Source organism: Aythya marila (assembly GCF_965140915.1).
Source record: "Aythya marila genome assembly, chromosome: 8".
NCBI classification, from domain to species: Eukaryota; Metazoa; Chordata; class Aves; order Anseriformes; family Anatidae; genus Aythya; species Aythya marila.
Window position 1 is genome coordinate 12,065,772 of NC_139049.1, and position 18,508 is coordinate 12,084,279.

General features: G+C 42.3%; 1 protein-coding gene across 2 annotated transcripts in view; it reads left to right on the plus strand.

The window, feature by feature from the left end:
- Positions 1-18,508, plus strand: part of ABL2 (ABL proto-oncogene 2, non-receptor tyrosine kinase) — a 44,951-nt gene that overhangs the window by 13,046 nt on the left and 13,397 nt on the right. The window contains exons 1-2 of one of the 2 annotated variants that reach the window (XM_082766393.1): positions 13,710-13,990; positions 17,607-17,777. In XM_082766393.1, coding sequence (XP_082622519.1) covers positions 13,882-13,990; positions 17,607-17,777 — 280 coding nt within the window. In that variant the 5' untranslated portion in view covers positions 13,710-13,881. Of the gene's footprint in view, positions 1-13,709; positions 13,991-17,606; positions 17,778-18,508 lie in introns of those variants that run through there. The other variant, XM_082766392.1, reaches the window with a different exon arrangement.

Here is an 18,508-nt window from a genome sequence, read left to right on the forward strand (position 1 = left end):
GGTGAAAATCATGACAAACCAGCTAAGTCTGGTCTTTCTGTTCCTTCAGTATATAACATTCAAGTCTGTACTGTGGGATCTTCTATTACATGCTGCTGTACCACCCTTCCTTGCTTTCAGCCTGCTTTCTGGCCCTGCAGTTCCTTTCTGTGCTGTTTGACATACATGGTCCTTGTTTCTTCTGTGCTTTTTATCCTTCCTATCTCTTAAGTAACTTAATTTGCCTGTTTTTTCCTTATGTTCTCTTGCCTGGAGCAGGTCAGGGCCTCATCCTTCTTGTCCTGTTAACATGGGGTCTTCCTATGTGACTGTCCCTGCTCTCAATATGAGTTTGTTCCCTAATCCTTTGCCTTTGCTGACAAACGAAGAACCAACCTTTAGAACCAGGAATACAGACACCCAGGGATCGAAGAAAATTTTTTCTCCATTAAGATACCATCTTTGCTTAAATACAAAGAAGTGATGTTGATAAAAAAAAATAAAAAAATAAAAAAAATCCTGCAGTTAAGAAAACTACTTTCTGTAGTACTTAGCTGTTTAATCTTTTTTCCTCCTGTTACAGGTAGGGTAGTAAGCATTATGAAAGGAAGACAGTTTTATCGTAGAGATGAGAGGCGTGAGTAGACAAGATGGTTTGTACAACAGATCTCTAGCAGAACTACTGACATTTTGAATTGTATGCTACAGTGTCCTTTCCACGGGACCATGCTTTCTTTTCCAAGTTCAACCCTAGAGGCTTTCTATTGTGCTTTGTCCTATAACAGAATTTCTTCCCTTTTTTGATGCTTGAATTTGTCTTGTTTTAATCCTACTTCATTAGTATGAGGAAGTGTAGGGGAGTTTGTGCAGACAGCATCAGCAGTTTGAGACATGACCTGTTTTCAAACTCTCATACACTGTCTTGAAAGCATTATTAATTAGGTACTGAAAGGATTTTGTAGTTAAATCTCTAAATACTGCATTTTAGGAAGGATGGCTGCCCTGCACCAGTTTTAGTCCTGTTTTGCCACAGCTTCCAGTGTGATATTTAGCAAGTGACTGTTTTGCTTTATCCCCTCCTCTGCGTAGTAGGGATATCTCCCTACTCTATAGCACCATCAAGAGAATAAAATATCCAAACTGTGAGGCTCTGTATCAAGTGCTACAAAAATATCCCATGTAGTATCAAGTCATAATATTAGCGTGCCCTCACTGAGAGTGTTCTGTAGGCTGTGAATTTAATGCATGTGTGAATAAGCATTTACTGCTAGCAGAAAGCACAGCACGCTTAGCTCTAGTGAGGGCCGACACCCACAGAGCAGGTTCAGCCTCAGCAGCAGCCCGTGGTCTGGTACCTTACCCCCCTCTTTTCTCCTTTCCTACCTCCCTGCTGGGATGGAGCTGAAGACAGAGTGAATTCCTTCAGTTATTAACAAGTGTTTCAGCCAAATTTGTGGATCTTGCTGTTAATTGTGGACACTCGAGCAAGCCAAAAGGTTACCTACTAGAAGGTTTGGAAACAAGTCTGGGTAGAACTTTTACCCTCACTGGAAGAGATTGCTGCATCTTGTGACAAGTCTGGAGAACGATTTTACCCCTAGAGAGCAATTATCTGCTTTAGAGAACTTTGCTGTTTGGGATGAGATACTCATACTGCTGTTTCCTGACTGCCTCCTGTGTAAAAGAACAGGCACACTACCTTATGACATGTGTGCACTCTCAACATTACAAGTTAGCACTCTTAAAATTGTAAATCTGAAAAAATAAATAAAAACGATTGCATCTCAGGCCTGGTCTCTGAGGAGGAATGCTCAGTCCTTCCAGCAGCGTGCCTCTGATGACAGCTGCGCAGTTAGCGTTAGTGTCTTCCAGGGTCTGCGCCCTCCACAGTGATCCCCACCCCAAATCTCCAGACAAAAACAGGAGACGAATCTCAACAGCTGCAGAAGGCTCAGATTATGAATCTTAATAAGGGTAAGAAGTTATTTGAAGTGCTTCTTTTCATAAGTCTCTAATGATGGCTGTAAGGGCTACTACATATTCCCATTCAAGTTGTCAAGATAATGCTAACCTCTTCAGAGAGACGGAGTCATGGCAGTGTGAGCCACGTGCCTACAAACATAAATAGTGCTCGTACGCACCATTGTGGTGGTTTATGCTCTACCAGCGTGCTCTTTTCTTCTGCCCAAGTCACACCTTCTTTATACATGCTGAGTTTTCCTTAACTAGGCTACCACCCTGACGTGATATACTGCTTTCATAACATTGGAGAAGTGCCCATTAAAACTGGGTTGGGACCTCCACGCCCAGAGCTGAATATTTTTCCTCCCCAGTTTAAAGGAATGACCTGCATTTTATGTATTTGTCTTAGATTACAGCAGCCACCTTCATGTATTAAGAACAAAGCCAAGCCTGTCGGTTTCTCCGTAATTATGTTATACCTGTCATTACGTAGGAAGCCCTGCCCTGTCTTCAGAAGTCAAGTCATTAGACTCCCTCTATTTTAGTTGGATGAGTCATTTTGTTTCATTCCTGCTGTTAGTGGGCATCTATTGTCAATTGTAATTTCACCCTAACGGGGCCAACTGGCAATACCAGCCATATGAAGTCCGTTATAAATAATCTCTTCACAACATTTGGTTACATAATTTTCAGAAGTTGCAATGAGGATTTTCAAAGTAAGAATGGTTGTCTTATTTTCTAAAATGGATGGAATTTGAAACTGATGCAAGAAGTACTCAATCTTGGAAGTAAACTTTGCCAAATGGTCAGCCTGCACCCTCAAAACCAGAGAAAACAAGTACAGTGGTTTTGTCTCTTGTGCCTGGGGGAAAGCATTGTGAGTCAGGTTTAGGATGACTAAAAAAAAAAATCTAATAGACCTTATTAGCACTTCATCTCTTTAGCAAAGTTGCTATCTGAAACAAGCCCCTTAAATAATGTCCTTTAATTTAACTCTGACATTCAGAAGTGAGTTAACTCATACTTCTGGAGTGAAAGGCAGCATCTCTTCTAAGGCTACTCCTCCAAGTTTCTAGGAATAGGGATACCTCTTATCTGGTTTAATTTTATTTTTTTTTAATGTTAGTGCTTGTTGAATTCTTAGCTCTAATGACTTTCTGCAGTGCTACACATGTATGCCTGTAATGAAAAGCTGGCTACAACCCAGTGCCCATGGGCAGCAGCTCTTCATTGCTGTAATCGAGCTGGAGAGATTGACAGCTGAAGGAAGAGACTGGCTGTCCTGCAAGATGAGTTAGGTGCGAACTTGAAGTAGGATAAACAAATGGATTATCTGACCAATTTTTCTGCTAAAAAAAACCTCAGTTCTGTGAACAAATCTGTTAGTCTAGTTTCTCTCGTAATTAGAAATTAAGTTCTTGCACTAGTAATATTCTGCATTTTAATCAGACCAAATTCCCAGTGTAGCTTTTTGACTGTACAGTCACATTTGATATTACTAATAAAAGTACATAGCGACCTAGTTAGTCAGTGCTGCTGAGGGCCGATTGTTTGATGTATTTGATGTGACAAGTTGATGTATGCCATTACTCAGCTGTTCCAGCTTCAGACCCTGAGGTGTGACCCTGCATGTTTAAACTAAGGGTCTTTTGAGTGAAAAAGACTTCAGGCTCCACACAGGTCTTTGCTGGATATTATTGAGGCTCTAATCTTTGTACTTCAGTGCAGGATTTACATGCTGTTTTGTTCAGGGGTACTTCACTCTGCCTTTATGGGTGCTTCAGGGGGATTTCACTTTTTGGTCACAGGCAATCTACTCTTCGTGGTGAAAGCGTAACCTTAAGGGGTGATCGCCCCAGAATCTCTGCTGCTCCTTCATGCAGCAGCTTCAGCATCCTTGGTGAAAGTACTTAAGTGTGCTGAGTGCTCCTAGGTTTCTGAATTTCAGCTCTTGGTTTGGTTTCTCCAGGGACTGACTATGCGGGCTGTATAAAAATTTAACATTGTTATGCTTATATAATTTATTTTAGATAGTGAGAGATTAAGATCTGAAAGTAATAATATGGTCATATAAATATCTTTCCTCGCCTCACTTCCCTCACTGTTTTTGACAGTTTTGGCTCAGTTCTGTAACCTATCCAGGAAGTTGTTACTCCTAAGCACCTCGTGCAGCACAGTCATCTTGGCTTTAAGTGCTTAAAGCAGCTTGCAGGCAATGTGGAGGCTTTCTGGCGATGATGCTGATGAGCAGGAAACGTGCCGTTAATTCTAAAGACCCTTCAATTAGCTTTCAAATATTAGCTAGCTTCTGGTTCTCTAAAGTCTTCCTGAGCTGAGAGACCCTTTTGAAGTCTACATGGTGCAGCAGCTTTCAATCTCAAGTTAATTGTATCTGCTGCTGGATGCTGCACTGCTTGGAGAGTTCTTCACCCACAGCATGCCTTGTAGTTACCTCAGAGGTACTTTTTCAAGGAAATTTGGGAGTTAGGTAAAACATCCCAACAGCATGGAATTCAAAGAAATGCCCTAAAAGGCAGGGGTTACATTTTTATAACACAATGACATCTCAACAAGCCTGCAGCAGTGCTAAAAGGTCTCCATAAAGATGAGATAGAAAAGCCTCTATCTATGGAAGCTATCTACACAGGATAGAAAATGTTCTGCTTTAACTACTGCACTGAGGAGGGTCATGGTTAATTTTGAAAAATAAATAAATAAAAAAAATGCAGGATTGCCATAGATAACTGTTGCAAGTAGTAGAAATGTAACTGAAAATATCTTCTCCCTAGCTACCAAAAGCCAGAACTGCTTTCGTTTCCAGTACCTGGACAAAAAATGTAAGGCAGAATTGTGTCCCTCCATTTTAAGTTCAGTGTTTTTAGTTACTCAGATGTCTGATTTGGAGTAGGTTTGTGTTAAAGAGGCTCAAGAGGAAGAATGATTTTGGGAAGCAGTTGCAGGACTGCCTGTTGCCTTGGAATGTCCAATTTCAAGACCGCACCTGGCGTGTTGCTATCAGCCCAGTAGTGAGCCCTGATCCCAAAGGAAGCACTTAGGGTGGCTGGTTCTTGAAGGGATACAATACAGCCCTGTGTAATCCAAGCAGTCAGCTGTCCTGACAACCTATACAGGCCAGCAACAACTGGGAATGTTTTTCAGTGGAGTGGGAGGAGGAAGGAATGAGGTGGAACTCTGTCAAATTTGAAAAAATCTTAATTTAAGAAGATAAAGGAAACTTTTCTTGGCCTCTCAACCCAGAAGATGCAGGGGCACCCCATGCAAGTTCCCTTTTGGATGGCACAGACGTTGGCTCAAAGTTTACATTTCGTGGAACTCCTAAATTAAGGAGCAGTTTGCCATATCAGCCTCAAAGCTGTATGGCACAACTGGCAGAAACCTGGCTGGGAAACTGAAGGCAGCTGAAGTTCTGTTGTCAGATCTTATTTTCTACCTTAGGTTAAATCATGTTGTACTTCATTAATTTCCCCTCTGTTTGATGTGATAGAGTACAGACAGCAGTCCTCCTGTGGGCTGGGGGTACTCCTTTCAGCTACTGGGTTTGATTTCTCTGCTGCACGACTCACACAAGGTCACGTTTTTGCTTTTGTTGCTGCATGCCCAGTATCAATAATAATTCATATCAAATTGGCAGCTTGTGTTCCTACTTGCCACTGCTACCATTGCTGCTGGTGGAAAAACTTCTCAGTGCCACAGGAGGCAGGGTAGTACTGGTTCATCCTCCCAGTTCACAATGTGCTCTATTCCCTGTCTCTCCAGAAAAGCCCGTTACAGACCTGGTGTTGTAAATGGATGCAATTCAGGAGCTAACCAGCGCTTTACAGAGCGAGAGGAAATGAACTGCTGAGCAGGCAGCAACGTTGACCTCCCATTGGGAATTTCCAGCCCTTTCCCTCTTCCTTCCTCCCTCGGTATGCACACAGTAAATAGAGTAAATTAACTGTTTGGAGAGGTGGCACCAAAGCAGTTACGGAGGGCAGAATAGCGGTCAGTTAAAAACTACTGACAAGATAGTGCCCAATCCTCTCAGCATCCCAGTCATGCCACCACAAATACTGGCAGCAGGAGGGAGGTCTGACAGTGATGCCAGCATTAAGTGGGAGGAAGGCTCTTTAAATTACTAGCAGTGGGTCTTATTCCCGGGCTGTGTCAACATGGAGTTGTTGTTTTACTCTCTGAACAGAAGTTAGTCATGTAATTGTGTGGCACGCAAGTGACAGAATTAAATCATTCTTGCTGCTTCTGGTTGCTGGGTCTGTTTTAGAAGTGGACACTGCCTATCATCTCACACTTCAGTTCAAGAACAAATGAAGCAACAAATGAAAAAGAATAGATTTGGTTCAAACTGGAGGAGTAGCACTATTGAACTTTATCAATAAGCCAAAAGAACGCTTGTTCTTTTTAAGCTCAAAAGCTTCTGCATTTTGAGGGGCAAAAGCAGTATTAGTCCCTTCCCCTGTCGTTGTTAACCTTGAAATGCAACATGTTGAATGTTTGGGAAGTGTTGTGGAGTAATATCATTAGCCTTTTTCCAGCAGCCTGTTGGCAATCACAAAGCAGGATGCTGCGTGATGTGACCCAGCGTGGCTGTTACATGGCTGAAGAATCCCACTTGGCAGCTAGCTGACTTGTGTGGACATCCTGAAGTGTTCTGGTAAATCCGAGAGGCAGAACTTGCTTTTCCTGTCTCACTTCCTATGAATGTGGTGTAGCTTGATGTTAATAATCAAGAAGTACCTGGGCTTCTTATTAAGAAAAAGTCATCAAGTCGGTGCCTAACTTTACAGCAGATGCTACCTCTACAGAAGTGCACATACATAAACTACACATTTGTATCTTAGCTGCATCAAGTTCCTTCAAGTTGAATATATTGGCTAGTATTACCTTTATTTTAAAGCTTTTATAATTGTCTAAAAATACCAGATCTCTCCTGAATAATATCCCTTACAAATTTCAGTTATACTTAATCATAGTACTTTATTAATTTGCCTTTAGCTTTTGTAAGGAAACTGATTATTTTATTAATACACCAGCAATTCAAACAGTGACTTTTTGTAGCTTTGATTACTTTTAGATAATGAGTATTGGATGTGCTCAGTCTTCCTACTGACTCTTTTCCTTCAAAACTGTATTAATTCTGCCATAACCCAGAAAGGATCTTCAGAAATTACTTGAGTATATTCTTGTTTTAATAAGCTACTGAGACACACAAGGTCTAAACAATGCTGTTAGGAGATCTGAAAAAGCAAACGTAGTGGCACAGGCTGAAACTGAAAAGCTATCTGAACTGAGCTAGGAATTGGATGGCCGAGGCTAGGGTTGTGTTACCCTGGTTATTTAGCAGCTGTTGGAAATAGCACTGGTGAATGGAGTCCCTTGTCTGGTCAGCAGAGCCAATTACAAGTGTCTGGGTTTAGCCAACAGGAAGTGGAGCAGCAGCCAGTAACTAAGTTTAGTGTGATGGATGTGTTTCTGACTTCATCCATGTGTATTTACGCTGCCCCATACGAAAGTGAATCAGCCCATAGGACCGAGAAGGAGCAAGACAACTAAAGCTCCCTCAGCCAGGGCTTAGCTGAAACTCAGACTGGGGCTCTCCTAACGAGAATCCATATTAAGAGTCTTCCCTGGTGCTGAAGTTAAGACAGCATGCAATATTTGGGCAAGCATTCATGCTCAAGCTGGGATTTTCTCGGATAAAAGGAAACGCTGGTTTATTTTCTAAGGCGTATGTATTTCAAGGAGACAAGATCACAAGAGTGTTTTAGTCAAGTGAAGTAAATATTTTAAGACGGAAAACTCTTTTTTGTTTAAGAGAAGAAAATGGCTGTGGACAATTGCTTGAACAGCATCTTGGTTGCTGACAATTGAGGTTGACAGCTTTGTGATTTATTTTTAGCTAGAGAATTTTGTTTAAGACAGAAGTACTTCAGGCTGTGTAGCTTTGGCAGTTGCTGCATATTCAGTGTGGGTGGATGGAACTGAGAAGTCGCATCTGTGCTAACAAGCATTTTGGGATTGCATTAAAAAATTAAACTCATGTACTGGAAACTGAAGCTGTATCAGCTCACCTGGGGAGCTCTACCCTCCGAATACCCTCCAGAAGGTAAGTAGTGCTGCCTGTCCAAGGCAAAAATAACTACCTGGGCCTCAAGTTGTGACATCAGCTCAAGTTTGGGCTGTTGGATTGGCACGTTCTTTGACTCTTGAGATTACAAGTCAGTGAGTTAGACTCTACCCTCTCCATCCCAAGTTTTCCCTCTAGCTAGAAAGGCTAAAAATAAATTTCAAAAAGCCAGCTGAGAAATAGATTAATGCGGTCATTGTTCCAGGTGCTGAGTCTAAGGAGAGTTCCCAGTACTGTAGGACTTCTTATTAGAAGTAATTATGTCACTTGGAAAGCAGCTTGGACATTTATGTCATGTTAACTCAAAGGTCTGATCAGTTGTTGCTTTACATCTGCAAAATAAACCTCTCGCCAGCTACACGTTGTTACTGTAGGTATTTCTGGCTTGCTGTGGGGTCAGTTGAACCATGATTCTTTAAGTAGTCTTTTTGCAGAAGAGCTCTTCAAATGTTTGTGCTAACACTGTGTGAATAAATAGCAATTCATTTCTTTTTCTTAGAAGTAGATAATGCCTTGACTTTGATCTGGCCAGTACTACTGACTCCTCAGGAATTCCGTTGGAGTGAAGTATAATCCACATTAAGCAACTTCTCTCCCAAAGTAGTGCTTAGAAAGAAAGCTAAATGACTTGCTGTGAGCTGTCATAATGTTTGGCCATCCCACCTTTCCTGGAGAAGGACTGCATGACCTAATCCTTACTCTTTATACTGGAGAGGTTTACTGGAACTTACTGCTACTAAAGATATCAAGTAAACTTTTGATTTACATGTATGCAGTTTCCCAGTTACCTTGGCTGGTGCCTCTTCATAGCACCCCTTTCCCTGAAACTATCGTTGTGGCAGTAGTTGTAGTCCACTCTAGGCAGGATTCAGAGGAACAAAGATTGGGACTTCATTGTACTGAATGGAAGGAGGTACGTAATACAGAGCACCTAAGGGTGGGGGTCTCTTCGCTTGTTTCTAGATACCAGCAATTGCAAAGCTAACTGGCTTTACAGGAACTAAACAAACCCTTGGAAGTTCAGGTAACAAACATTCTGATAAGGTGTCCAGGGTCTGTGAAAGGTTACATGTACAGTTTTTTATTCTAAAATCCCGTTTTGTCTGTCATTTTTAATTGCATTAAAATCTCTCCCACTGCAGGAGAGTGCTTTTATCTGTCGTACTTTTTGGTTTTGCTTCCTCACCCAGAGGCATGCTCAAAAAAAGTCAGATTGGTGCTTTGAGTTGTGTTGCCTGACTGTTCCCAGTTCCAGTGGCCAGGTCCATTGTGCCTTTTTTTCTTTTTTTCCCCCTCAATTGATGCTAGGTCTAGCTCCCCTGTGATCACATGAGTTCCTCACCTTAAAGCATTTCTAAATGCATATAAAAACCTGCATCATTTTGCTAGCTGTGTTTGTCCCAAAGTCACCTTCCTGCCAGAGTTCCACAAGGACAAGAAATCATCAAGGTAATAAGAGCCAATCTATTGAGTTAGCGTTTGTACTGAAGATGACTGATACTCATCTGCTTTGAAATCACTTAAGCATTTGATAGCATTGCAGTTTTCAGCAGAAGGTTCAGTCCCTTACAGCCTATACAGCTGATGATCTATGAAGAGATTCATGCATCTTGCATTTAGCAAGGAATGGATGAAATTTTTCAATTAATACTTTGGAACTTAAGCTTGATTTATTTCATTCTGGATTCTGTACCAAAGTAACACTTTACCAAGAAGTGGAGAGAAAGTGGGGAAGTTCTACATTAGGTGATTATGGAGGAGAAGAATGGCATACCACGTGTGTCACTAACATCTGAGCAGGGAAACGGGCTGATGGGCACCTCAGGGTGTTTGATAGCATTAATAACAAGTGGAGAGGATAACTGGAACCAGCGAAACAGAGGACAGGCAGTTCTTTCACTCAGCATCTGTGTTTTCTCTTTTAATGGTTAGCTAGACATGACAAGGTCTTGAATTTTTCATAGTGGTATAATTAGCTGAGGTTGATGTCTCTCCTTCCACCAGTTACTTCCATTCAGTGATACCAAATACCCAAACCTTGCCTTCATTGGGATTTTCATATCAAACTAGCCCAAAAGCACTACTGTGTAAGGACCCACCACTTTCACCAAGAAATAACTGCAGGGGAATACCTCATGCAGCACATGTTCAAAGTAAATCTGTTCTTAAGAGGTGAGCTATATGGGGAGTTTTGGGCTTCTCCATATATTTCACTCTTCAGTTATGTATTGATAATTAAGACAAGTCACTACCAGCTTGGTTTGAAACCTGGTGTGAACATGATGCAATTTTGTCTCTCTGAAGTCTCCTCCCATTCTGTCTCTCTCAGCCTGGGACCATAAATAGAAACCTATTCCTTGCCCATCCCAAGCTCTTGGCTCGGAGCTGTATTTCTTGGCTTTATTCAGTGGGTTGTTTACGGTACTTAAACCTTGCACCACTCTGTGGGAGGCCCAAAGACTAACTATGGATCTGTGCTGAGCTCAAGCAAACCACGTTATTAAGAGTCTGGTTGCTTACAGGAGAGGAACACCTAGGAACAGCATTCAGTCAGGCTGCCTGTATTTCACCAGAGCCATCTGGGAGCTGTCTGAATCCCTCTAAGCTGTTGTTTTTCATGGCCACACGTATGTCAGCAGAAAGACTAGGTGGTCTGTTGAGGTGAGGCCTCAAGTCTGGTAATAGGGCAAGGAGAGTTCAGAGGTCTGCTTCTGTGCTACCACATTATTAGACAGCAGTGACTTGGCCTGCTCAGCACTGGTTTGCTCCTTAGCATGAGGTATTTTTGGTAGTAGGAAGCACTGAGACTTGGCTACGGTAGCCTTGTTTCTGAAAAACTTGATCCTGTTCCAATCATGTCAGCAAAATAGGAAACCCACTCGCTGCTGTGTTATCAATTTTGTTTCCTCGTTAAGGCAGAAAGCCTCCCACTAACAAGCTGGTTGAAGTTCTTACAGTCTAGTGTGTAAGGTGATGTACATTTGGAGGATTCAGTGGGAAATGCCAGTTACACCAGGAGCCACCAGTTGTTACGTGACAGCCTATTTCTTACACTCTGAGTTGACCAGTGCCTATTCTTTGGTAGTCTTTGAAGCTAGCACATAAAATAAGTCTTTGTGTAAAGTAATAGTGTGGATATTTATATGGATATTTAGTTTGAAAACCCCAAGTGGAAATAGAGTAAAAGATGTGGTACATACAGGGGTCTTGGTGACCTTATATTAAAGTGTCCCTTTGTATTAAAATACATATATATATATATATGTACACACACACCCACACAGTATTGTTTTTGGTGTAAAATAATACATCAAATTGACACTGTATGTAATAATCAGCATTTACCCTATAACCCTTTCTTTGTCTCTCTTCCTTCTATTGAAAAACCAGTCACTTTGGGCTGCTGCCAGCAGCCCCAGATCCTTTCCAGGGCTGTATTGCTCTTTGCACGTTCTTTTGTTTGATGAAGAAACATTGACAGTGGGTTCATAAATTCAAAATGGAGCAAGGTTGTTTTTTTTTTTTTTTTTTTAGAAGCTGCTTGAAAAAGCAGCTACTTCAAAGTAGTGTAGTCAGCAAGATTTCCTTGTACTTAACTTTTCCCCCATTGCTGGAAAAAAAAATAGAGAAATACTTCAAAAGGGATGATTTAAGTGGTACAGGAAGGGTAACCACTCTCAGGAAACAGCTTTGAAGGGCACCACAGGGAATAGTCTGAAGAGCTGTTCTGCTTGAAAGGTTGCTTCTTCCACTGAGGAAGCTGAGCGTACCAGGACGAAGAGCCTGGCTCGTCCACTGACAGCCAAGGGAATAGGAACAGGAAGCTTGTCGTGGTGGATGCAGATGTCAAGGTAACGGCCTACAGGGTAGAATAACTGTCTAGGAAATCAATTGTAGAAGAAATAGCGCTCGTCCAGAGGTTAGGAAGCAGCCTGAATTTACTCTGCCTGGGTGCACATGACAGGACCTTACAGACATCCAGGCACTGTGCAGGGACACCCTTGTCCTTCCCACGCCACTGGTGGCACCAGCTGATGGCCATCGGGAGCTCGTTAACAGGCCTGACAGTCACAGGGCACCAACACTCTGAGGGGGGCTAAAGGTAACATGTTCAATGCACTGGTTTGCAAGCTACACTTTTAATCTAACTCAGCTTTCCCCTAATCCTTCATTGTTCCAGAGATATCGGTTACTCATCTGATATATTTTAACTAACAAGCAAATTGGTTGTTACCTTGCTTAGTTATTACAGCTAATACTAATTGACATTTGCTGATGCCATTGCAGACCCACCTGGAAAGTTTGTTTGCTGCAAAGCTCATCTCCATTTTTCTCAGGCTATGCTGCCTTTCCCTACAAATTCTACCTATTCTTCGTGTATCAACAGATACACTAAGACTGCTTGAAATACCAGTGTGACTGAAGGCATCCAGAGCACATAAAAGAGAATAGAAAACAAACTGCAAGAGAAAAACAAATGGGGAAAAAGATAGCCTAGAGACTCCTAAGTAAACCTGAGTATTGGGTAGCATGCTGCAAGTTTCACCAAGCCTCATTTTGGAGGAGAAGGAGGAAAGGTCACCCAGTTGTCCGAACTTCTGGAAGACAATGGCATGTTCCTGTCCGAAGGTATTTCCTTAGGCTATGTTTTTCCACTTACATTAGGTGATGGTGGAGGCACAAGATTCTTGGTACAGGCCACACAGGGAGAAGTAACTCCTTGTCACCACAGCACATCTGTGGGTTTTTGTTTTTGTTTTTTTTTGGAATGCCTTTTTCTCATTCACAGCCTTGCACAACACAAACGCTTATAACAAACCCGGTTGCTCGTTTCTTACCTTTAGTCAAAGCTCTGTCCTCCTCACGTGCTGTGGCTGCCTTTCTCGCGTAGCAGTAGAGTTTGCAGATTTAGAGATGCTGGTGGGCTGTAACAGCCTCTCTCCCCTTCCCAGAGGCCAAACCACTTGCTTCCCCTTCCCTGCTCCCTTTTATACCCCTCTGCAGCCCACCAGCCTCCCAGGTGTGAGACTGCCATGGTGAGTGCTTATTCTTTAACCCTTCCCCCTCCACATGCTAGGAGGAACCTGGCCTGCTGCAAACCATACAAATGTAGCTAGAAAACCAAGTCTTTTAAAGAATTCATCAAAGAGAGCTTAGGTTTTTGAAAGGTAATTGATGGCATCCTTTCACAGAGCTGACCTGAACACTATTAAATCGTTAAATGTGCAGCTCAGCCTGGGCATACTGTACAGCTCTTGCTTTCGGTTTCTTTCTGAAATCCTAAAATATGTAACAGTTTACTCTTTCATTGCTCATACAGCTCCTAGATTTATATTTTCATTCATGTTGTTTCCTGTTGATTCATAAATAGTGGCATTTATGTGGAGTGGAAAAATGAATCAATCTGGGCGGTCCTCGTAATGGGTGATCTGTTTTGTAATTTGTGCAAAGGAACTTCTCCAAGGAAACGATTTATTTTATTCCAAACACTTTGTTGCCTAACTCTTAGCGGCACAATATTCTGTCTATAGCTCATCTCAAAAGCGTTTCAACTCGCAGCCCGGTCCCCACATCCTTTGTTTGTTCAGCGTTTCGTGGGAAGCTCCACCCTTACTTCCAGCTGGTAACCCAGTAACCCGCAGCTCAATTTCCCTAGTTTTTCCTCACCCGCTCGGCAGCGCTTGCTTTTCCATTGGCCACCAGCGCTGCGAGCACCGATCGCCTGCACGTGGTGGCGTTTGTGCGGGCACTCCGGGATTTCTCGTGTCAGCCTTCTGCCTGCTGTGAGGCGCAGCATGATCGTGGGGACCGTCCTGTTCCAGTCTAGCAGCTATGGCAAAGAGAGCAAGCTGCTCTGCTGCCTTGGCGATGAAGCCTCTGAGCCCGGTGTGTCGAGTTTCACAGGTAGGACACGTAGGGATGTCACGCTGTGCCATCCCTTTCCTGCAGTACTCGGCGTGCTTAAAGGAGGACGTGGGGCCTTTCAAGTCTTTGTCTTGTAGTACAAGACTGGGTGCAGGCAGGACTGAGGTTGCCTGCTTTTATCCAGGTTTGAGGATTATTTGAAATACTCTGCTTTTATGAGCAGTTACAGAATCAGTATTTCAGAACAAAAAAAGACTACCAGCACCTGATGTGGTTCTGAAGTTGAAGATTTAGCATTTACTAGACTTGCCCTGCTCTTGAGCTGAAGAGATTGGTAACAGTAGCCTCCGTGGCAGAGGGTGGGAGACAAAACGCCTCTTACGTGTTGGCTGAATAGGAAAAGCGTTCGTGTCTGGAGAGAAGCAATTTGTATTGTGGGAATACAGAAAAGGAAGGAGGTGGGTGAAGCATAACATCCTTGCTTGATCATGCATTTCTTACTTTGCGCTAAATGATGATGTAAGTTTCCAATTGTCTAGGAAATGAAAGTGGTCACGTATGATTTATGGTTAGGCTTCCAAAGGAGCTGGTACAGAACAGGACTTCCCAGCTCATTTCCTCACTGGGTGTGAATAGAGCTCACAGACTGTTTGGTTTGAAGGGCATCATTTGTGATATGCTTCGCTTATCTTAGTTTCCTCATTGAGGTCTATGCGATTATCACATTTAACTCTTTCTTATCCTTGCATATTGGATGGTAGAGATCCCACGCTGTATGAGCAGCACAGGTTATTTCTTAATAGCAACCTGCAACAGGTACTCCTGTATCCCGGGAAATGCCCCTTCAGTTGATACTGGTTTACCTTACTGCTACTTAGGCAGCTGAGTCACTCTAAAAATGAGAGTTTGGGAAGTTAGTGAGACATCAACTCTTAAAAGCAGTTGATTTTTAGGTAATGTGATTTCTAGGTAAGCGCTGTAGCTAAGTGATTGAAGCTCCTCATCAAACATTAACTTCTGCAGGCTTTTTCTGTACATGACGTGGGTGTTGAGAACACGTACCAACCTCCCAGGCATTCCCAAGGAAGTGGTGGAAGTCCCACATCTGCTTTGAATCCCGGCTGGCAGTCCAGCACAGCACCACAAATGGTTTCATGTGGGCAGAGCTGCTCGGCGCTGAGCAGCAGGTGCCATTTCTGCCAGTTTTGCCTTGGCTGAAGCGCCTGGTGCTGGGCTGGCCGGGGGATTTGCTGCAGCAGCTTGGGAGCGGGGCTGACATGGGGCTTGCCACTGAGTACACGGCTAAATGCTTAGCTCTGTGCTTCTGTTTAGAGGAGGGTTGGATGTTCCTGAGCTGCTGTGGCTCAAAAAAGAAAAACTATACATTGGTTATGCAATAAAGCAAATGCATATATTTTTGGTTAAGGTCTTCGCCGTTTCAGCAGATGTATAATTGAAAGTAGGAAGTTATTCAAACACCATTAAGGTATTCTGGAGCTGAAAGGTCAGGATATTTTTTTTGGAAACACTGCCAGCTTTTGTGTTTGCTGCTTATGGCTAGCAGAGACATAACTCAGCTCTTCTGGATAGCAGACTTGCTGAGTGACTTAGCTTAAGGCACCAAACCCCTCTCTTTTTCTAACACAAGTCATTGGAGGCATGTAAAGAATATCTTATTTAATGAACATGTGTTTGTACTCCCTAAAGAGAGCTGGATTTAGGAACCACTGTTCTTTTCTCTTGCCATTTCATCTGTTCCTGATGCTTAATAACTGCATATGCACACACCCAGCCCTAAAAAAAAAAAGGAACAGTAGGTTGGCAGCCACGCTGTGTGTAGGTAGCAGGGCAGGCACTGGTATTTTTTCTCTTCTCCATGAGAGCACCAGTCCTCCTAGACTCTTTGTCTGATAGGTTAGTATGTTGTAAAACTAACTGCAGTTGATAGCTAGCAACAAGAAGCATGTTTAAGTACTGCATCTGCAGAAACTGAAATTAAAGAAGGGATATTTTGGTAGCTTAGTCTCTGGTCACTTCTGTTCTTGGTAGGAGAACCTTGATAGGTGCTACTTTGGCAAGGCTGGGAGGCAAGAGTTCAGAAATTGCATGATGAGCGGGTTACGCCAGCAGTATAACCCCGAGTGATTACCAGAAATGCAGTCAAAAGCCACTTAGCGATGTGTTTAAGAACAAGCCAGAACAAACCTCAGCCATTTCCTTTCTCACGTACATATAATATAGCTTAAAAAAATTGAACGTGGACTCTGGGAAACACCCCTGACGTTATAGTTTTCCAGGCTTGAGCTCTGTCACGTGCACAGATTTGGCCTGTGTTTGTCTATTGCTTGGCTTAGGCCTCTTCCTGTTTTGTGTCTCACCGACTTCCCAGTTTTCCTCTCCTGCGTTGCATTTGGGCTCTTTGTTCTCTTACGGTGCCTTACAGACTAGTTATCGCTCACAAATGTAGATCTCATGAGAACGTGTGTGTAGGGGCTGTAGTTACATGCACATGTCCTCCTGTAGTGGTCTGCTTAAAAACATCCTGCGCCTGACTTCCCAGACCCACAGAAATGGGCCAAGCCTGTTTGTAATATGGTTTCAAACCCAAGTTCAACAAGAGGCTGTGGGGCAGGAACGTATGTCAGTTGTGCCTTCAGAGGAAATAGTTATTACTTCGTTACCCTTTCATGTTTTTGCCCCCTTGAGCACCCCACATGTACGAAACTACATCTTGGCTCTTCCTTGTGTCCTAACATTGAAATTGAATGGGCTACATGTTCCTGGAAAATCCCACTATGAATTAGAAAGCCAATGATGGTCTTGACGCTTTCTTTTTTTTTTTTTTTTTAACTACAGTACAACCAGTAAGTTTTGCTTTTTACTTTAGTTCTTTACAAAACCTTGTATATTTGGATTACTTTTCATCCTCACAGGAACTTTTTTTTTTTTTTTTTTTTTTTACTTTTGTCTGTAAAACACGTTCAAGACTGATTCTTCTTCCCACTCCCTTCTTACTAACAAGTATGCATCCATTTTAATTTGAAACAGAAAAACAGAATTGCCTTGGAACACTGTTGCTAAATGCTTAGCATCATCCTCAGTACTTTCTGCCCTGTCTGCTTTCCACCTTCTTATTTGCATAGTCTTGAAATGTATCACAAATTACTGTCATTCCTACTCATACTGAATCAGTTACTATTGCATATTATGTGTCATAATTCAGTCTGCCTTACCTCTATTTCTAATGTTGCTTTCAAATCCAAGCCACAGAAACAACAAAGATGACAAACACGACATTTCTGTCTTGAAAAGGATTCCTTCACTACTTCACATCGAAAAAGCACTTTTAATTTCTCCTCCATTGTTCTGTCTGTGAATACCTAAAAGCTTTTAATTACATGTGTATGTAATTAAAATAATAGAATAAATATTTAGTATAAACATTTTGTACGCAGCTTGCTATTTACTATCTATGAAGTTAATCATCTTCTCTAGTCTCCTTTTAGCACTAACCTCTGATCTAAGACGTGCACGCGTTGTGCTCCCTTTCCATAAAGGGCTTATTGTGCAGTAGGAGCTTTGCTCTGCTGCACACTGGGTTTTGATTTACTTACAGTTGCACACAAAGTAATTTCCTCTTTTGTCCTTTCTTCAGAGGCCCTGCACCGCCCCTATGGTTGCGATGTTGAACCCCAGGCACTGAACGAAGCCATCAGGTGGAGCTCCAAGGAGAACCTGCTTGGAGCCACTGAGAGCGATCCCAACCTCTTTGTTGCACTTTATGATTTTGTAGCAAGCGGTGACAACACGCTCAGTATCACCAAAGGTAAGGCTCGAATCACACGGCAGCTACTAGGCTGTAAACTTAGCAAGAGAAAATAGAAAGCAGAATTCCTCTTCTGTTGTTCCGTTTAACAGAACGAGTGCAGCTAGAGAAGGTTGCTCTCTAAACTGATGGATTAAAAGCACGCTCCTTCTCTCACTTGTGTTGGAGCGACACCTGCTGGGCAGTTCTAGTACAGATACAGCTTCGTATAATACCAATCTATCGCAGCTACATCCAGGCTCCCCAGATCACTAGTCACATGAGACACCTATTTTGGGAAAACCTTTACATTACTGGCAAAAATAGAATTCAGCACTTTCAGCTGGAGCAAAATCAAGAATTAAGAATGGCACAGAGATTTTCTGTTTCTGTTCAGTATGTATATAAGAATATGCCCTGCTGCACAACTGGTAAAAAAAAAAAAAAAAGCCATTTTTATATCTGTATTTATATAAATTATTTATTAAATGCCATTAAGATGGACACAAACCTCATCCCTCCAAAAAAAAAAACACACAGCTTTCTAGTCCAGAAGCATGGACTGCGGGAAGGTTTTTGAGTTGATCACACTGTAGTACTAATTTAGGAACAGTGCATAAGGAGTTCTGTCTGAAACTTTACATTACAAACCCTTTATATATAGCAATTTAGTTACAAAATCATTGCTGCAGACTTTTATTTGTTAGCTACAAACCCAGGCTTAGAGAGACATTCCCTGTCAGCCCACTCGA